The 21,226-nt window shown below is 40.6% G+C and overlaps 2 protein-coding genes across 4 annotated transcripts in view; one reads left to right on the top strand and one right to left on the bottom strand.

Annotated features, from left to right (window-relative positions):
* SLC25A12 (solute carrier family 25 member 12) overlaps positions 1-8,170 on the bottom strand; it is a 94,602-nt gene extending 86,432 nt beyond the window's left edge. Inside the window, exon 1 of one of the 2 annotated variants that reach the window (XM_039495430.1) lies at positions 8,077-8,170. Coding sequence is in view for 1 of the 2 variants with exons in the window: in XM_039495426.1 (XP_039351360.1) it covers positions 7,836-8,033 (198 nt within the window). In the remaining variant the exon portion in view is untranslated. The other variant, XM_039495426.1, reaches the window with a different exon arrangement.
* HAT1 (histone acetyltransferase 1) overlaps positions 7,383-21,226 on the top strand; it is a 44,817-nt gene continuing 30,973 nt past the window's right edge. The window contains exons 1-2 of one of the 2 annotated variants that reach the window (XM_039495432.1): positions 7,383-7,403; positions 14,048-14,119. In XM_039495432.1, coding sequence (XP_039351366.1) covers positions 14,059-14,119 — 61 coding nt within the window. In that variant the 5' untranslated portion in view covers positions 7,383-7,403; positions 14,048-14,058. Of the gene's footprint in view, positions 7,404-8,059; positions 8,195-14,047; positions 14,120-21,226 lie in introns of those variants that run through there. The other variant, XM_039495431.1, reaches the window with a different exon arrangement.

The raw sequence follows: 21,226 nt of genomic DNA, 5'->3' as shown, positions 1-21,226 counted from the left end.
AAAAAAACACTTGAACTTTTGACAAAAATTGCCCCATCCCTCAAAAAATCTTTTTGCCAGCTCTAATTAGTGTTGTTATGTTACATATATAGTACCAGAAATTATAATTAGTACTTATATTTAGTAGCATTTCATATCTGTAAAATGCTGGACAAATTCATTACTGGCATAACCAAATGCAGCAACTCCATTGTAGTCCAATGTAATTACACCTGTTTACATCAAGTGATATATTTGGCCCATAGACTAATAAATCCTAGCAACATGATCCATGCAAGACAGATAAATATTATTATCCCCACTTTATGGATGGGGAAATGGACACACAAAGTAATCAGTGGAGCTGTGATTGGAATTCAGAAGCTTCTGGTCAGAAGCTGTCCTGTGCTTTAAATACTAGGCAATGCTGCCTGCCTCTCTTTAAACTTGAAAGAAATATGCAGGTTACTCATTCTCAAGGAGGGAGACAATGGCACTATGTTTGGACAACTTGTTCACAATCTGCCTTTGGGAACCAAATGTTTGAGAATAATGCACTTTTTATTTTGCCATATAAAAATTTCAGAGTGACCAACAAGATATCTTATGTTCTTAGCAAAGCATATATGACTGCTGCTGTTTTAACCCCAGATAAGATCCACACAAATATTTCCAACTACAGTAGATAGGAGTTTGGGGGTTTATAAACAATGTGCTAAAGCCATAGGTCCTATGCTGTGATATAAGGGTAATTGGAAAAGTAGATTTATTTTTATGAATGGTAGAGGGGAACTTTGTTAGCCCACTTGTAGTTCATTAACATTTTACCTACTTACTGGCTGACAGCAGAGATAATCTTGCAAAAGTCAACCAATATATATGCTATTTGAAGAGCAATATCATCCTAGATCTACAGAAGGAGCCTAAAGCCTTATCTACTATAGAAACATTTTTTAAAACTTCCCCCACCAATGTTAGCAATGGTGAGAGCTCTACGAATGGGCCACAAGGGTTTTTCACAAAGTTTCTGGTAATCTTAATCAGAGTACATCTAACTGGCACAGTACTTAAATACACTACGGCTCCCACTTCTGCTAATAGCAGAAGAGTTGAACACCTCCCATGTGGACTTGGGACCACACTATAGCAACCTCATGATGTGAGTCGCAATACCTCCCATTCCAGATACAGACAGTGTACGCTTCTTTACCCAGTCAATTGCACAAATATAGTGCCAAATTTTCTACTGGTGTAGGTGGGTACAAGGCCTTTGAAGTCCAATAAGACTTCTTGAGAATTTGTCCATTAGCACACAGATCACAAAATACCTCATTTACCAAACCAATCTAGCTCTTCATTTACTATTAGCCTGGGAAAAAGGGGAGTTCACATGGATTTGGGATGTACAGTATTATGGAGTTGTGGTAGTCTCTATATATTTAATATGGAAATTAGCAGCCTATGGTAAGTCAAAATTTCAACTTCCCTGCTCTTTCAGTTTATCAAAAAGAAATTAATAATCCCTCTGAAATTTCACATACTTTATGTCATGGCAGGATAGAGCTTTTCTGGGAAGACTAAAGACATTCTGGGGAATATTCTTTAAGGTATGCGGTTTAAAAAAAAAGTCCTGTTCATCTTATAAACATTTTCCTAATTTTTTTGTGTGTGGTTCATATCTTTAAAATGACTTGGCTTACAAACTCCAAATTTGTTTTATTTTCCTAAGGAAAAATGCCTTTTCAGCTATAGGGGAAAGGCATTTTTCCCTCATCTACATCTGCTGTCACAGGTCTTTAAGTATGATTTTGTGGGCCTGATTCTGCTCTCACTTACACCACTTTAAATCAGAAGTAGCTCTACAGATGACAGTGGAACTTCCCTGGTGTAAAAGCAGTATGAAAGGAGAATCAGGCCTTGTATCTTTAGTTAGTAGTCAGGATATATTTCAAGTATCAGAGGGGTAGCCATGTTAGTCTGGATCTGTAAAAGCAGCAAAGAGTCTTGTGGCACCTTATAGACTAACAGACGTTTTGGAGCATGAGCTTTTGTGGGTGCATGGATCCGACGAAGTGGGTATTCACCCATGAAAGCTCATGCTCCAAAACATCTGTTAGTCTATAAGGTGCCACAAGACTCTTTGATATATTTCAAGATATTGGAAGCCTCGGTGAGGGCTCCAGAGTTGTAAGGCCCAGTGAAGATCTGATGGCCACACTGTCTAATCCATCCCATTGGGAATAGATGATTAATTGATAAATTTAAAATAAATCTAAATGCGCGGGTATGGAAATACCCAGGTATGGCACCCAAACAACCTAAACTACACCCTGTAGGGATGCCATGCTATAACCATACAATTATTATTAATGCATAATAGTTTTAGATTAAAATGATATAGGCCAGCAATGGGCAAACTATGGCCCATGGGCCACATCCGGCTCTCGGGACCCTCCTGCCTGGCCCCTGAGTTCCTGGCCCGGGACGCTAGCCCCCAGCCCCTCTGCTGCTGTTCCCCCTCCCCCGCAGCCTCAGCTCGCCCCGCCGCCAGTGCAATGCTCTGGGTGGCAGGGCTGCAAGCTCCTGGGGCAGTGGAGCTGCAGAGCTGGGGCCTGACCCGGTGCACTGTGCTGCGTGGTGGCGTGGCTGGCTCCAGCCAGGCAGCATGGCTGCCTGTCCTGGTGCTCTGGGCAGCACGGCTGTAGCACTGCCAGCCACTGGTGCTCTGGGCAGCATGGTAAGGGGGCAGGGAGCAGGGGGGGGTTGGATAGAGGGCAGGGGAGTTTGGGGTGGTGGTCAGGAGGCAGGGGTGTGGATAGGGGTTGGGTCGGTCAGAGGGCGGGGAACAGTGGGATTGAATGGGGGCAGGGGTACCGGGGGGCAGTCAGGAAGGAGAGGGGGGGTTGGATGGGGCAGTGAAGGGCCGTCAGGGGCAGGAGTTCCAGGGGCGGTCAGGGGACAGGGAGCGGGGGTGTGTGTGGATGGGGCAGAGGTCCCAGAGGGCCATCAGGGGATAGGGAATAGGGGGCGCTGGATGGGGCAGGAGTCCCGGGGGGGCCGTCAGGGGGAGAGAAGTGGGGGGTCAGATAGGGGAAGGGGGCTGGGCACGCCTGGTTGTTTGGGGAGGCTCTCCATACAATTTCAGAAACCCGATGTGGCCCTCAGGCCAAAAAGTTTGCCCGTCCCGATATAAGCATATTACATTTTTTCCCTCACATTAATTCTAGGATGTAGTCTAGCTCAACTGGTAAAAGAGAGGATGTAGAGGTAACATGTCATGCATCACAACAGAGTTGGAATCTCTTCCACTTTTGAATGTATCTGTGGTAATTATTTTTCTGCTATGTAACAGTATTTCCTGCACATCCTCAGAACAGTTCATTTCTAAGCTTTGGAATCATCAAGGAGCCATGCTTTGATACAGAGAACTTGCATATTTGGGTGATTAATCTGGCCCGCTTCTTGAGAAAGAAAATGAGGAACAGGGTGGAGAGTGATTGGCAGACACACCGCCATCCGAAAAAGGTATGGAAACCATGTTTGTCTTGGCCACATTGGAACTACCGATTCTTTCTTTATCTTGAGTATCACTTTGGATAGTAGTGGAATTGGTGGAAACGCATATAAAAGATGTCTGTTCCATCTGAGGAGAAAAGCATCCCCGAGAGACTGGTGACCCAAGCCTGCTCTGGAGCAGAATTGAGGGAATTTCTTGTTCTTGGCTGTGACGAACAGGTCTATCTATACTCTTTCTGATCCAATGGGAGATGTTCAATAAAGGCATTTCAATTGGAATAATTGATGTGGTTATATTTTGCCATGAGGGCTTGATAGTTAGCAACCCTAAATTGTAGGGTTGCTGAAGAATATGAATTACATCCAAATAAATCCAGTCATTTCCAGTTCTTGTCATATGGTGTCATTTTAGCATAGTGCTGTCTGTTATGTTCGTTAACAGCATCAACAACCAGTGAATTTGGGGATGGGTGAGAAAACAAAAAGTCCATGTCTTTAAAGGGCACATAATATTTCTTGTCTGTCCTTTTGCACATCAGAGGTATTTGGCCGGTGTCTGCTATATAGTTTTCACTGGATCAAACAGCGCCTCGTTTATGGGGAGTGTAATTATGGCTGATGGCAATGTCTGCAGGATGTCAAGTAGTTTCTGCTGTGACTCTTTGACTTCTTCAAGTGGGATTTGAAGGGAATCCACTGCCCTCTTAAAGAGGTCTTGAAACTGCTTGAAGTCATCTGCTTTTGTTGGTGGGGGAGGCATGGCTGCCTTGTCAGGAGATGATGAGGAAATGTTGGTCACCAGAGTGGCTTCTTTGTCTAGTCTCTCCTCCTGTTCCTCAAAGATCTGCTCTTGAGGATCAAGAAGTCTGACTACTGAGAATGAGGTTCTTGAAAATTGTTGTCTATATGGTGCCCATGGGTCCCAATATGGCCACTGACCTTGTGGAAATTACATGGGCAGGAGCACCCAAGGGTGTCCATACGAACTGTCTCTTCTACTCTGGCAGTAGATTGAAAGAACATGAGTTTCCACCCAACTAGCTCCCTGGTGTTGCAATGGAGAGCTCTGGATTGACAATTAATATAAGTCATCTCCATCATTGTTGTTGTTTGACCAGGATGCATCAGTCATGGATGGTGGAATAGACTGTCCTGGTAGCATGTAAATCCAGAGACCTGGGTGTAATCCGTACTTCAGTTATGTCATTGCCTGGTAATGGTGATTCAGTCATCTCCGAGACCATCAAGTCTTTGGGGAACTGAAATTCCTGCGGTACTGGAATAGCCATCAATACCACTGAGGTCATAGGAGTAGGTGCCATTGAAGTGAAGATAGCCATCTGTACTGGAGGCCCTCTGCACTCCAAGGAATGGCCAGCAGGCATCGTCATAATCTTTTACGGTGCTGGTGTACTCGGTACTGATTTTCTATGAGCCCCCATTGGTGCTGTTTTACAGGAGCTGGGTCTTTCTTTGCTGCTCATTTCCCCTGATGGTACTATTCTGCCTGAGCCTGCCCTCTTAGCGTCTTTGGGCATACCAGTGATATTGGTACTGGAGGATCCTGCAGCCTCATAAGTACCTAATCGTGTGTCAGTCAGTACTGAAGTTATTGACTGTGCCTAAGTCCTCTTTCTCTTGTCCGATTCCCTGCTCGGCGAACTTGTGGTCCACTTCTTTGAGACTTTCTGAGAGGGGTCTAAGGATTTCCTCTTTGAAGCCACTGGAGAGTGTTGATTGGACAATGTTGACGGGATCGGTCTCAATGGTGACTGCTGTCAAAACGGTGGTCCCGGTCTCTGGGGTCAAAGGCTGGTCAGAATGAGTTTCCATCATGAGTAGTCTTAATTTCAGCTCATGACTCTTTCTAGTTCTTGCCTTTGTTTGAGACAAAACATGCACTTCTGAGGCACGTGTCCCTCTCCGAGGCAGCAAATGCAGCAGGAATGGCCGTTGCTCACAGGAATGACTTCCCAACAGAAGAGGCAATGTTTAAACTTGGGGGGAGCTGGGCATACCCTTTTTAGGGCTCACTTTCTGAACAGGAAGAACTAGGGAAATCTAATTTATACTATTCTAAAAGCAAAGTAATAATATATATGAATGAGATAAAAAAATAAGAAATTATTAACACTAACATTAACTAACAAGCTGTATTACTACTAAGGAAAAAAATTATTAAGAAGCAAAACATTAAGAAGAATCTCTATCAATGGGCTCTGCCTCAGGCCAAGGGTAATTGAGAAGGAACTGAGGATGATTTGCCCACACAACGCTATTTAGCAACAGATCACAGTGTGAGATGGGGAGAGTTCATGTGCAGGCCAAACAGATACTGCTACCAAAGATCTCCAATCTGAAGCACAGGGACATGCACCTATAGGGTCACTATCTGAAGAACTGTTAGCTTGGGTTTTGCCTCCTTTCCAGCCAACCTACAAAACTGGTTTTAGCCAGGACAGGTCCATGAACACAGAACAACTCTGGCAGTATGAGACAGGACCGTCTCTGAGGGGAAGGGAAGTTGTTCAGAGGAACCTGACTGAGACACACAACACCCCGCTGAGGGTGCCTGAAGAAGTTAGGCCTGACTAGGTTACCATCAGAAGATTTTAGTTAAGAATAGATGTGTGTATACTTTTTTAATATTAAAATCCTTTTTCTTCCCCCTTCTATTCCTTTTGCTAAAATAAACAATAATTTGATTTTAAGAAGACTTGTCTGATCAATGTGTACCACTGGTCACAGACTGCTGAAATGAAGACTGCAGATGCCCAAACTCAGTCAGGTAAGAATTGGTGGAACACATATAACAGATGTCTGTTCCAATTGAGGACTTGATGCATAGGACATTGTAGCCCAGGATCCAGTGTAGGAGTAGGAAAACTAAGCAATTCCACCCCAGGATAGGTAAAGGCATGAGACCTAACATCTGAGGGGGTCCATTCAAAGACCTGGAAGGGGGCAGAGGTGTAGCTAACAGATATGCCATGGTCAGAGTGTTAAGTAATTTTTTTTCACCTGAATATGCAGGTTTTGAATATAGAACTATTAAATAATAGCAAAAAATGTGCCATCACTTAAAAAAAAATATTATTGACATGGAGGTAATGTATTTCACGAATGTCCCAACAGTGACAGAACGGGAACAGAAGGTAGTGAATCAGCAGCCTAGAAAAGTAGCCTTAGTGGAAGGATGTGAAACTGTTAAGAATAGAAGGTATTGGAAGGGGAGTCTGGCATCCACAACAAGAAAGAGGAAAGGAGAAAACAAAGAGCATCAAAAAGAGGTTCCAAATCAGAGGGGATAGGGTGGAGAGAGTGGGAATTGAGAGAACCATGTTTGGAGAAGGCCAGGGAGAGAGGAAGAAAATACACTAGGATGTTGGTGTAAGTGTGGAGACAGCTTGAGGGAGTGACAGGCACAAAGAGGCCGAACCAGCTAGACACCATATTTGTATTACAGCATCTCCAGCCAAAACCAAAGCTGTACAGGGCTGAGCTCTCACTATACATTAGGGTTGCCAACTCTCCCAGATTGGCTGGGCGTCTCCCGGAATCAGAATCAATCTCAAGGTGGCTACTGAAACCAGGGAGATTGTAATAGGCTGCTAAAAGTCCAATCGGCAGCGCGGCGGATCTAAGGCAGACTCCCTACCTGCCCTGGCTCTGTGTGGTTCCCAGAAATGACTGGCATGTCTCTCTGGCTCCTAGGCACAGGGGTGGCCAGGAGTCTCTGCGCGCTGCTCCCGTCTCGAGTGCCGACTTTGCAGCTCCCATTGGCCAGGAACTGCAGCTAATAGAAGCTGAAGGGGCGGTGCCTGAAGGCAGGGGCAGCGCGCAGAGCTGCCTGACCGCCACTGAGCCTAGAAGCCAGACATGCTGGTTGCTTCCAGGAGCTGCCTGAGGTAAACGCTGACTGGCCAAAGCCTGCACGCCTCACCCCTTCCCACACCCCAACACCTTATCCCAGCCTTGAGCCCCCTCCCGTGCCCAAACTGCCTCCCAGAGCCCACACCCCAAACCCCTCCTGCACCCCAACCCGCTGCCCCAGTCCTGAGCCCCTTCCCACACCCCCTCTTGCACTCCAAACCCCTGGGCCCCAGCCCAGAGCCTCTTCTGTACCCAAACTCTCTCCCAGAGCCTGTACCCCCTCCCACACTCCAACCCCCTGCCCCAGCCCAGTGAGAATGGGGGAGAGCAAGCTACAGAGAAAGGAAGGATGAAGTGAATGGGGACAGGGCCTCAGGAGAGGGTGGTGCAGGGGCATGGCCTCGGGGAAGGGGTGGGACAGGGGTGCTTGGGTTTGTGGGATTAGACAGTTGATAACCCTACTGTACATGCACGTCCCCTAGCAGGGAGCTGAAGATGCTCAGGATGAAAGCAGGAGGCTGAAGCCACAGGGACCAAAAGAGCTGGGAGCAGGCCGAGCCACGGGGAATAGGCAGCAGGCTCTGGGCTGGCAGGGAGCTGGAGGAATTGAAGGGGGGGTTGTAGAGACTAAAGGGAGAGTTCGTACGTTGGAGCATACAGAGCATGCGCACTATCTATAGCCGCCCCTTCCCTTCCCCCTTTGGGCACCGTTGCTGTCGGCGAGCGGAAGCGCGTGGCTATGCTCTCACGTCCGGTGTGTGGGCGCGCGGGTGGATTCGGTCTGTGTCCGGGTGACTTGACTGCTGCCGCTGCTCCCAAATGGCGGGTAAGTTGCGGCGGCAGCGAGCTGTGGCCCGAGGCTCTGTCGCGGCGTCACCGAGCGCGGTGCAGGGAGGAACCCCGGCTTTCCCCCGGGCCTGTCCTGCGGCCCAGGGGTAGAGGGGCCTGTCCGGTGCCGCTGCTCGCGGCCGGGGAGGGGCGTCCTGCTTCCCGCCGGGGGCTGCAGGCAGCTCTCCCGTCCGCCCTCACCGTGTTTGGGGGCGCCGCCGGCGGCTCGTTTGCTAGTCTCCGGGGTGCGTGCGGGGTGCGATGCCTAGTTCCTGTTACGCCGCCTGCCCCGTCCCTCGGAGCCTGGGGCTCCCGGAAAGCGGCTCCCTGTGTCCTGCTGCTCGTGTCTCTCCCCCTCGCTGCGACCCGGCCTGGCTGGGCCGCTCCGGGGGGATCCGGGCCGCAGTGTGGTAAGAGGGCGGGGGGGACGGGACGCGCTCACCGAGAAGCAGAGCCCAGAAGGCTTTCTCGTTACAAGCCGATGAGACTTTTTACGGAGCGGCTGCATCTTGCTTCTGGGGAAAAACAAGGGGAACACAGTCCGCAGTGGCTCTGCTCTATAGGCCCTGGCCAAGGATACATTCAGGCCTGTCAGCTATGTCCAGATTCAGGTGTCTTCCCAGTCCTTGAATACACACAGCAGCCTGATAAGTCAATACAAACAAACTTTACAGATGGTCTGGATAGGATAATAGCAATTTTTTCCTTCAAGTACTAACTCTCCTTTGACATCCAGCATGTTTATGCTAATGTTATGGATCCCCAGAAACCAATTAAACTGCAAAACTAGTAACCTGTTTGAAAATGAGTTTTTCCTCATTAACTTATACAGGAAAAAGTTATCACTCGAAACTTAAAATGGATGGCCTGAAATCAGAAGAAAATACTTTGTGCAAACTTCAGCTGATTTATGAAATGGGTCTTAGAGAACTTCAAATATTTACTTTTTAAACTTTGTAAAGCTGTGGCCTAAAAATAATTTGGTTTAGGAACATCCTTTGTTTTAGTTCATTGTCCTATGTAAGGTCAAGTGCATATATGAGTAGATACTATGATGGGCACACTAGAAATGTGCAAGATGCATAGGTAACTAGATATCGGAAATTAACTAATGTTTGGGAGTTATTTGCTGCACATTATTGAATGCTTTGAGAGTTAGGCAGACTTTTCTGAAGTTCTATCAGCTAAACTGCTCAATTCAAGATTAGTGGTGACTTGCAAAAGAAAAACAGTTGCACTTGTGCCCATTTTTCTTCATGATCTTTCATGAAGGCATGACACTTTATTTTTTTTAAGGTGTCTGCTTCTACATTACATTAGAAATTAAGGGCTGGTCTGTCTTAGGACTCTTTGAACAATGTGATATCATAGCCATACTACTTTTCCAAAGTGCAAGGTAGTAAAATCTTGAGTCATTGAGAAGGGGAAGCTTTTTTTAATCACTTAAATTGTTTTTGTTAATTGTGTAGCCTACCACCACCTCTGTCCTCTTCCTTTCATCCAATAGCGTCTCTCCTGTGTGTTACCTTCTCTCAACTTTTTCATCACATTTCAGTGGGAGTGAGCATCTTTGTCCGTGCCCTATTGACTGAGATTAGGGTGTGTAGATTTCCCCCCGGTTAGGTGGAGTGGAGAAAAATGGTGACTTGACTTAAACTGGTTTATTTTAGATTTTTTTAAATTTTCAATAAGTACATTTAAAAAACCTATTTAAAATTAAATTTGGAATTGACAGCCTACACCTAAACTTAGTACAATCTATTAAAATAATTTAAATGTAAAAAAAATCATATTCAGGCAGTACATATTTGCTTCTGAAGTTTTAAAGAAAGTCAAACCACTGAACTGGTGGAAGTCAATAGCAAACCATCTGGAACCAGTTTGTTGAAGAGTTAAACCTGCTCTGGACAGCAATAGCCTCTTCTCCAGGTGTGGAGAGAATATTTTCTTCACTTCAGTTTGTTTAGCTTGTTCAGTTGAATGAGTAGTCCATTCCATATTGAGACATTGATTGGGAGTTGGAAAAACAGGAGTTTTTTTCTTTGTCTAAATAAAAATGAGGTGTGAGAGACAGACCTGCTTGTTCTAAATTTATTGGAGATCACAAATCTGTTCAGTTCATAAGTACAGACAATACTGCCTTTGTTTAATATATCAGTTTAAAGGCAAGGTTTTGATAAATTTATTTCTTATGTATTCAGCACATTTAAGGTAGCTGTATTTAATAAAAATTTGAATGTTTTTGTGCATTTTTAATTCTAGTTTCCATCCAAATTTAGCTTGACACAAATCACAAGTGGAAAAACAAAATCTAATAAGAAACTCGTCATTTGCTCACAGAATAAAAATGTAAACATTAAGAATCTGAATAAATGTATGTACATTTTTTGTAATAGCGTATCCTCCTGGCTAGTAAAAAGCAGGCCCAGATTTAGTGTAGAGGCTGTATTTAGTTGCAAATCCATATGTATTAATGATTATCAACCAATGAGAATTGACTTCTTGAATTAAATATATTAAATAAAAATAGTACAAATGCAGAAAAAGATTAAATTGTGATTAAAATTGGTGATTTTAAATCAGTCCACCCTGGAAAGGTTGATATCCTCTGTCTCAATAATATTGGGTCGTTTTATTAATACTAGTGCAATGTGATGCACAGACTTAAAAACTAGGAGAAAAGCCACCCACTATCTCATAACAATATCATTAGGTTGTGAAATTTATAGACTCATAGCCTTTATGACCAGAAGAGACCATCATGAACATCTAGTCCAATGGTTCTCAACCTATTTACCATTGTGGGCCATATCCAATACTACCTGTATGGCCCTGAGGATGTCACGTGGGCCGCAGCTATGTGCTGAATGGGCCGCAGGTCGAGAACCACTGATCTAGTCTGACCACCTACACATTGCAGGCCAAATAACCTCACCCACTTGCTCCTGTAATAAACCCATAACCTCTGGCTGAGTTACTGAAGTCATAATTCTGAGGCCAGAAGAGACCACTGTGATCATGTAGTCTGACTTCCCGTGTAACACAGGTCATAGTACTTCCTCCAAATAATTCCTAGAGCATAACTTTCAGGAAAATATCCAATCTTGATTTTAAAATCACCAATGATGGAGAATCGACCATGACCCTTGGTAAATTGTTCAGATGATTAATTACCTTCAGTGATAAAAAATTAATGTCTTATTTCCAGTCTGAATTTATTAATCTTCGGCTTCCACCCATCAGATCATGTTGGACTCTTCAATTTGGCAGAGAAGGGTATATCATCAAATATTTGTTCTTGTAGGTTCTTACAGATCGTAATCAAGTCACCCCTTCATTTTCTTTGTTTAGCTGAATAGACTGAGCTCCTTGAGTCTGTTGCTATAAAACATGTTGCGTAATCCTTTAATCCAGGGGTTCACAAATTTCGTTGCACTATGACCCTCTTCTGACAACAAAAATTACTACAGGGCCCCAGGATGGGGAACTGAAGCCTGAGCCCACCCAAGCCCCGCTGCCCTGGGAGGGGACAAAGCCCAAACTCCACTGCCCCAGGCCAGGGGGCCCAAACCTAAGGGCTCCAGACCCAGGCAGAGGGCCTGTAACCTTAGCCCCACCACCCTTGGGCTTTGGTTTTTGTCCTGAGCTCCAGCAAGCCTTAAGTCATCCGACGCCCTTTGGGGTCCCAACCCACAGTTTGAGAGCTGCTGCTTTAATCATTCTCGTGGCTCTTCTCTGAACCATCTCTAGTTTATGAACCTTCTTGATTTGTGGACACCAGAACTGGACACAGTATTCCAGCAGTGGATGCACCAGTGCCAAATACAGAGGTAAAATAACCTCTTGCTCCCACTCAAGATTCCCTTGTTTATGTATCCAAGGATCATATTAGCCCTTTTGTCCACAGCATTGTACTGTGAGCTCATATTCAGTTGATTACCCATCCTACCCCCGATCTCTTTGAGTGACTGCTTCCCAGTGTAATAAAGCCCAGGTGCTAAAACACACTTCTCATGGACTATTGATTACACCAAAGGCTTAAGAAGTCCCCCTTAGTGGCGTAGTTCTCTCTCCCCAGGGCACACGCCTTTCATGTTTTGGTCTATTGTTTCAAATAATTGTTGATTACTAACTACATTTTAAAGATTTTTGGCTTATGCAGTTATTGATCTATTTATATAAAATAATATCCACGTCAACGCTTCAGTAGTCTTTTTACTATTATCCTACTCCTATTTCATAAAATGCATCAAATCCAGTCTGAAACAGAAACTTGAGAGAAATACAAAGGAACCTACAGGAAAGTATTGATTCAACATCATGCCACAAAGCCATGTCTGATATTTCTCGATTCATGATTATGTGCATTTAAATCAGTATATACAGCTGGTGTAAATTAGCATTCAAAACCACTTTTACTACAGTACGGTATTTTTAAAAACTGTTGGTTTAGCTATTCTCTATATGAGGTATTTGTGCTTGCCTAAAGAATGGAGGCCACACAGCTATAAACTACCATTTGTCCAATAGACACATTTTTTCAGTGGATGCTGGCAGGGTGTATGTCAGCATAGCTACCTTGCCCAGGAGTGTGGATTTTCACCTCCTAAGTGACTTAGATATGTCAACCTAAATTTTAAGCGTAGACCAGGCCTAATGAGTAAACTGAAAAGTAGATGTTTCCAAAAACTAATGTAAGAATACAAGTGTTTCTAGGTACAAAGGATGTAATTTTATTAAAGGAACACCAGCAACTTAAAAAACAAACCCGTCTGAATATTTAACATGCATCTTTCCTTACAGGTTTATAAGACAGTTGAATTTAAAAAGGTGCTAACAATACAACAAAAGATATCTTTAAACAGTCTGATTAAAAATCTCACCATTCTGTTGCTTAAGTTTCCCATTTTGGTACTTACGTTAATTTCTAGTCTTCCTGGAAAAATAATGCAGACTAGACCTGAATTACTGAAGCAAAAAATAAGCAGGAAGAAACCTGTACTTTCTCATACAACCTGAAGAAGCAGGGAAGCATATGCACTTGTTTAGCACCTAGCATAATCAGGCCCCAATCCTGGTTGGAACTTCTGGGTGCTACAAAATATAAATATTTTTTCTTCCTTAGCAGCTCAACTTTTAAATAAAAAATAAATGTAACAAAAAATAATGCATAGCTGCTAATAGTTTCTGTTTAATGTAAAGTTTCATACTTTTTGGTGTCCACTGATAGAACTCTTGTCAGGAAAATCTTTACAGTATTTCTATTTGTAACATCAGTGTTCCAAAATGAACTGACAACATTTTGTAAAAATAATTATTGGCAAAGAACTTGTACAGTATTTTAAATTTCATCCTGTAGCATATTTACTACTGGCTGAAATTTAAAATACAAGTTCTTTGCCAAAAATTTTTCTTAATTATTTTTACAAAATGTCATTCTTGCTTTTTTTTTAAAAACAATAAAAAGCAGGAATATTTTAGCCGACTTGTTTGCATTACTAAGAAGACTGTATTTTTTAATTGTAAAAAATGGTAGCCCCTTATTCAAAAAATATGAACTAGGGTATTTCTGTACCCTCTAAGTGGTTCTTGCCACTCTGATGCACAGAGTAATTCTGTGTGTAATTACTCTCTGTATATTGTAGATTTATGTAACATTTAGTTACATCTCTAAAAGGTCCTGTTTAAAAATGGGAGCTCACATCTGTAAAGAGACAAATTGAAGTGTTTTTGATGTGTTTGTTTCTTTACATCTGTAAGTTTAAATGAGAACCTTATTTTTTTAAACATGTTCCCTTGGATTGTGGCAATATGTAGTTTAAATAATGATTTGCATAAACTTTTTTCCCAGGGCTGAGTGCTATGGAGAAGAAGTTGGCTGAGTTCAAGTGTAATACAAATGAAGCAATTCAACTGAAATTAGGTAATTTGTTTTCAAGTCTTTTGCATTTGATACTGCAGTATGTTACCAAGTATTTTAGAACCATTGCTCCATATTTAAAGTTTGTCTACTAAAAGTTTTGTTCACTTTCTTCATACAGTGTATGAAGAGTAAATATAAGTGTAGTTTATCTCCACTGAGCCCAGGGAACTAGACATTGTTAAAGTACATGAGTACCGAAATCGTCATTGAAGGACTCATGAATAAGTGAGTCCCACCACCCCATAATGTGTGTTGAATGACCCTTTGGGTCAGGGGTCGGCAACCTTTCAGAAATGGTGTGCCGAGTCTTCATTTATTCACTTTAAGTTAAGGTTTCGCGTGCCAGTAATGCATTTTAATGTTTTTAGAAGGTCTCTTTCTATAAGTCTATAATATATAACTAAACTATTGTTGTATGTAAAGTAAATAAGGTTTCAAAATGTTTAAGAAGTTTAATTTAAAATTAAATTAAAATGCAGAGCCCCCCAGACCGGTAAGCAGGACCCGGGCAGTGTGAGTGCCATTGAAAATCAGCTCACGTGCCGCCTTTGGCACACGTGTCATAGGTTGCCTACCCCTGCTTTAGATGGTTTCAGCACTTTAGTAAACCTACAGTACAGTATTAAAATTAGTGATATGCTGAAATTGCCCCTTCCCTTGTTTTTATGTGGCTTTCAGTACATGCTAATAATACTGGAGGGGAAGGGGTGGAGCGGTTCTGTTCTTCTAGTTCTTCCTTTCCTTCCAGGTCTTTCTATAATATGATATTGAGCTCTCTTGAGGGTACCTTTTGACCTCTCTGTGGATTTAGTGAAAAAATTAGTATTACTCAACTACATATCTTTTCAGTTTCACAATATCAAATATCCAATTATACATTAATCTTATACTATCCATTAATTCTTTAAATTACTCTTTCCAGAAAAGGAATCTTGCATTCTTGCTACTTAGTAAAATAGTATGAAATCCTGTTGAAAGAAAATACTCCAGAAATAGTCTCTCATTTTCATTGACTTTCTGGATTGTATACGAGTTTTTAATGAGAACATTTTGGGGGAGGGGAAATCTGAATGAAAATATCTGCAATTCTGGGTTTCTGGATGTCTGAGTTGTGGGTCACCATAGTGAATTTACCTAAAATGACAACATCTAAAATGCAAAAAAGAACTTTAGAACTCTGCTGGATGTGGATGCAACATAATTTAACTTAAACAAGCCTATTGGTGTCAATAAAAATTTTGCAATAGGAGAACAATAAACCATATTTTTATAACTTTAAATTTTTCCATTTGGGGATGAGTGTTCCTGTGATATGACCAAATTGCATAGTTGAAAGATACTAAGAAGGGAGCCTAAGTTTGGAAGAGGAGCAGCAGCAGCAACCTTCAGAATACTGAAAGAGAACTAATATCAAACTAGTGTTTGACTTGCAGGGTAGGAGAGTATTGCTGTGAGGACCAAGAGTATGTGTTATACTCCAGGTTAGTGGGAAAGAAAAGGGAATGCTTACTCTAAAGTAGAAAAATTAAACAATAAAGAAACATTCATTTTCTCTCTTTTGGAGAAGATGAACATTTAATAAGCTGACTTAAAGTTGAATTCATAATATAAACTTAATTTAAAAACTTGTAAGCCAAAATTTCATTCTAATTGAAGTAGTTTAAAGCCTTAAATATTGGATTTGTAAAGCCATTTTCCTCAGATTAAAAAAATATTGTTGAATTACATATACTTTCTTGAAAATGTCATGTTTTACAAGGATTTCATTTTCACTTTTGTGCTTTGTGACCGAATCTGTCATTTCCTCCTGCATTTTTCAAAAGGGATAGAAATAGTGGGGATGTATTTGAGTTTTGGCTACCAATTAAATGAGCTATTCTATTAATATTAAATCTCAAATCATCACCCTAAAATTAATTAATATCGCCATATTCTAGTCTTCTTTTTCTGTTTTATTGTCCTCTTCCAACTTGAGGCTGAAGAGGATCCTCAGGATCAACCACTTCTATTCCTTGCGCATCTTTGCAGCTTCTCCCTCCTCCTCAAAAATAGTTTATTTTTCCTGCATGTGTACAAAGAAGTATGAGTACATCACCCTTTATGAATCCTCACTCATTTCAAAAGTGCTTTGTCTTATTAAAACTCTCTATGGGCTTGCCTCAGACAAGTTTTGTGTATCTGCTTTCTGAATCTAGCAATGGTTGTCTTTCTGTCCCCGCATACAATTTTGCTATTGTAGGTGCAAGGACCACCTTCTCTTCATCTGGATCTGAAAACTCCTCATTTGCATTTCTTCCTTGTTGTGCTGTTGCTTTCTAGTCTTATGTGAAAATATCTTTGTTTACACCTTAGTTTTCTCATTTTAAATGTAAAAGGATGCATTAAAGCAGCTATAGTTATATATTTGACTGCAGGCAGGAAATGCAAAAATGATGGTTCCAGTAACAAGCTTAATTCTGCAACATTGCATACATGAATACACTTGTACAGCGTTTACACATTATAATACACTAATCAAATATACAAGTTATAGTGTCTTGAACTGCCTCCCCTTAATTAAGGGTGTTAGCAAACTGCCACTGTAATGCATATGTTGACACAGCACACTTTACACTTTTAGAAAACTTAATTTAAACTTTTAAATGTGGGTGTAGTAGATGCTTGTAGAGTTTTCAGAAGTGAAGGAAAGAACTTCCATGGAAGTCACATGAATCCTAAATTGGACAGAGGGCAAGAACTTTTTTTTTCCTGTCAGTTACATCTTTATCATATTTTACTGTACAAGTACATCCAGTGTGTTAAAATATATAAACTTATTTTTTACAATGATTTCTGCAGTTGCTAGCTTTTCACATATGCCCTATTACATCTTTTTCCATCATGGAAGATATTGTTAAATGTCTAAAAAGAGGTCAGTAAAGTGATGAGACGTAGTTGGGAGGGATCATTTGCTGTTATGGGGGAGGTCAGGGACCCATCTTACCATTTTCCATATCTGAGATCATCCCATTACTCTTGGGGGGCTAGTCAGCCTTGGATGGGGGGGGGGAAATTTTTTTCATTGAAATTGTCCCTGAAATTACATTAAAAGTTCTGTTTCTGCAGGGGAAAAGACTAGAAGACTATTTCTTTCTTTAATTTAAAAAAAAAAAAAGCCTTGGGATTCCGCTTACTCCCAAGAAGTTACATTAAGATAGCAAGAGCTGGCAATTCACAGCATATTTCTAAAAAAAGAACTTAACTTAATAAAACTAAATGTTGATCCTGTGCACTTTATCTTAGCTGAAGGAGTCCAGATGATTAACATTTTTTTTCTTTTTGTGTTTGCACTACAAAGTGATGCAAGATGTACTGACTTCTCGAACTCTGAAAAGACAACTGTTTTTGAGGTGTTGAAAATCAGAAGCCCCTTATCTTAATCATTCACAATTTTCCAGACGAATTCTACTGCAACCTTAGACTTCGCCTACTGATATTAAGGCGAAGCAACTTATGATGGAAACACTATTGTAACCTTAACTGTAGAGTATCAGAGGGGTAGCCGTGTTAGTCTATAAGGTGCCACAGGACTCTTTGCTGCTTTTACAGATGCAGACTAACAGACGTATTGGAGCATGAGCTTTCGTGGGTGAATACGATTCACCCACGAAAGCTCATGCTCCAGTATGTCTGTTAGTCTATAAGGTGCCACAGGACTCTTTGCTGCTTAACTATAGAGTAACTGCCAGCATTTCACAATGTCAATAAAGCATCACTTTAATAAGCTATTTGCATTTGTGTAGATGCATCTTTGGTTATTTTTATATCGCCGAAAAATAAATATAAGTAACATGCTTATTGAGATTAACAAAGTCAGTATAATCAGTTAGAATATTTGTGCTTACATGTGAGTTCTGGTTTTCATGTCATTAAGTAATAGAAGCATTAGAGCACGTAACAGGATCTTGCTACTCCTTACTGCATTATTAGAATCACCTGCAACTGACTCTATACTTCGTTTATTCATAAGTACAGAGAAGACTGACAGAGTGGGAGAGCCATGTTACATACATGCTTATATGTGCAAAGAGATCACTAGCTTGGATTTGGCTTCTATGGGATTGCCCTAGTCTGTAATTTTATATAGTGACCACAGTGATGTTCTATTTTAATGATTAAATACATAAGTTTGAAAATATATCAATTTCTCATTAGAGATCTCAATTTGTTAAATATATTTTAAATAACATAATTTATTTTTGAATGCATAACATGATAAACTGATGAAAATGAAACTGTCACTTAACCAAAATGTTCTGAAAGTACAGTAACAATCAAAATTATACCTCCAGGTTTTATGTACTTTAGTACAATAGAACCTTGGTAAACTGTGAAACTTATCTATGCAAAACAGTGATTGTGCTGCTCTTAATAAACATATAAAAGCAGATGTAGTGAAGATTCACATTGCAAAGATTTCTTTTCTCATGGATGGTATGAAGCATAAATACAATTAAACTACAATTGATACAAAATGTGCATTGTTCATATTTTAATGCAGTGTCTTTTTTATTGTCTTTGCTTGCTAATTGTTGGGGGGGGAAATCAGTGAATAGCAGGCCTCCTGGTTAATTGTTAGTATAGCATTAGCAAGATTTACTGGCATTCTAGAACTACCACTAGATGAAAAAATCTTCTGAATGTTGCCATTATGAAAATATACTACAAACAAATGGTTGCGTAAACTAACTTATTCTTTCCAGTGTTAATGGTGTTACAGCTTGCCTGTAGACAGGGTGGATTTGATTTAAATCAAATTGATTTAAATCACTAGTCAGGAAGACTAGATTTAATCATTTAATCTACATAAAAGTGCATTCTTGTTGGTGATTACCTTCATACATATTCTTCACAACTCAGAGATAGATGTAGGTTTCATTTTTAAAAGGTACACACTGTATATTTAAGTGATTTTATTTTGAAAACTTTTCAGATTAGTTTTACAGCTATATCAGAAAATGAATGATTGGTTATTTTATTTACCAAAGATAATTGAAGCAGATATTTGAGTTCACCTCCCAATGATATATCTCTAATTCAACAGGTTAATCGTTAATATTTGAAGCACTTTCTTGCCATGCTCTATTAGGAGGAGAACATCACCAGATAGACATTTTAAATTAACTAAAACAACAATGTTATGTATTCTGGATTCTTTTTTCTTTAACAGCAAACATTTTAACAAAAAAAGCATTCAAATTTTTGAGTTTAGTTAAACATTCAAGTTTTTTAAAATCAGGTTCATTTTTGTTAATTGTTTTTAACTAAAATAGTTAAATGAAATTTAAAAAAAACTAATTAAATCGACTGTCAGGCAGGTCTACATGAGAAACTTAAAATATTGGCTTCTACAGCTAACTCAGTTGTCTTCACCTTCATTTTCCTATTTGTTCATAATCTGGAAAAGGGGTGGGGGAAGCTTTCCTGCTTTTTCAGGTCCTAAATGATTTCTCAATTTGGAATGAATTAGTCCAAAGGGAGAAAATATTCTTTCTACACCGGCAGAAGAAGCTACTGCTGTTAAAAGTGAGATTATCATGTCAACATTCTCTGAATCCAAGTGTTTAAGTGACTTGCATCAGTTCACTGATGTGACTTTCTTTAAAACATCATCAGCAAACATATATGTCTTGAATGGTTTACCCTTAGCGCTGAAGTTTATTATAGTTGGCATTATGGAAGGATGATTGCTAGATGTCCATGTCATAGCCACCAACTCCTTTTTCTTCAGCAGTTAAGGTTTGACCCTGCTACCGAGTATTGAGAATATTTGCAAGAAAATGAGCTGGAGATAATGCTTGTCCCATTCATTTCTTTAATGCTTGTAATTTAACTCCATCATTGCATATTTCTCTTTAAGATCTCACTCAGTTCCTTCCAAATTTCAACAGCATCAGCAATAAAACAGTTATTTCCCTGCATTTTGCTCAAGGCTACAGAAATAGGCTTCGGGGTACTCAGCATGTGTTCAACATTTCTCTTAAGCCCAATGTTGAGAACTTTGGCTGTGACAATGCCATCTATTTTTTTTTTTTCATTATTTGTTCACAAACTGTCAGATTAGGCCAGTTCTTGATATAGTGCTCAAAACAGTCCACTACTGAGTTCCATCGCATGTCTTGTGGGAAAGTTAGCTTGGTTCCTCCCACTTTTTTTTGAGAGCAGCTGCTGCAAAGTGGTTGTTCCGGAAGTATTTTGGCATTTCAACAGCATTAGCATTAGCCTTTATTTCTGGAACCCTGAAGTCTTTGGCTAGGAGGTGCATCAAATGAGCACTGCAACTGTATGTTACTAGCTTGGGACTCCTAAATTTCTTCTCATGTTGGATACATTTTCAGCATTGTCTGTGATCAAGCTGCATACTAGACATTTGAATTTTTTTTTCAGTTTGTTATAGCTTTTACTGTTGCCACTTGTAAGTATTCTGCTGTGTGTGCATTTCCTGATGTATCAGTTGTTTCTGTAAGGAAGACATTCCCTTCTTCTGTTGTCTCACAAGTACATACAACAGGATCATTGTGGATATTGCTCCACCCATCAAGACTCGGGTTAACAATTTCACACTAGACCTTTTGCACACTGCTCAATTTCTCTTTTCATCAATTACCTCTTTTTGTAATCTGCTGGTTCTTATCACAAACTTATTTATGGTTGTTTCTGGATGATGGAGATTTTTCTTTTTGCTGCAGGTGATATACTGTGGCTATGTGACATACATGATGTGACTGACACACTATCATTGGCAGATAACTGTGAAACTGTAGAAAATGATGGTGATCTTAAAGGTGGATAGACTTCAGAATCCTGTATGTTGCGGATGGATTCTCCTAAACAAAATAAGTCAATGCAGTTGTTAAATGAGCAGTATGGTAATAATAATTAATTATTACTCATTGCATTCACTGATACTCAGTACTACTTTAAAGGTGACATTGTAAAAGGAACGTCTGCCTTTTTTTTTTTTTTTTGCTCAAACATGAGAATTCAAGAATAGTCCAGAAGGAAGACAGGCAGTCTTTAAGAAACAAGTTTGAAATAAAAAGAGTTTACCAACCTGAAGATCCTGCA

Source organism: Mauremys reevesii, linkage group 11 (assembly GCF_016161935.1).
Source record: "Mauremys reevesii isolate NIE-2019 linkage group 11, ASM1616193v1, whole genome shotgun sequence".
NCBI classification, from domain to species: Eukaryota; Metazoa; Chordata; order Testudines; family Geoemydidae; genus Mauremys; species Mauremys reevesii.
The sequence above is the reverse complement of the archived record's forward strand: the minus strand, read 5'-3'. Positions and strand labels throughout refer to the sequence as shown.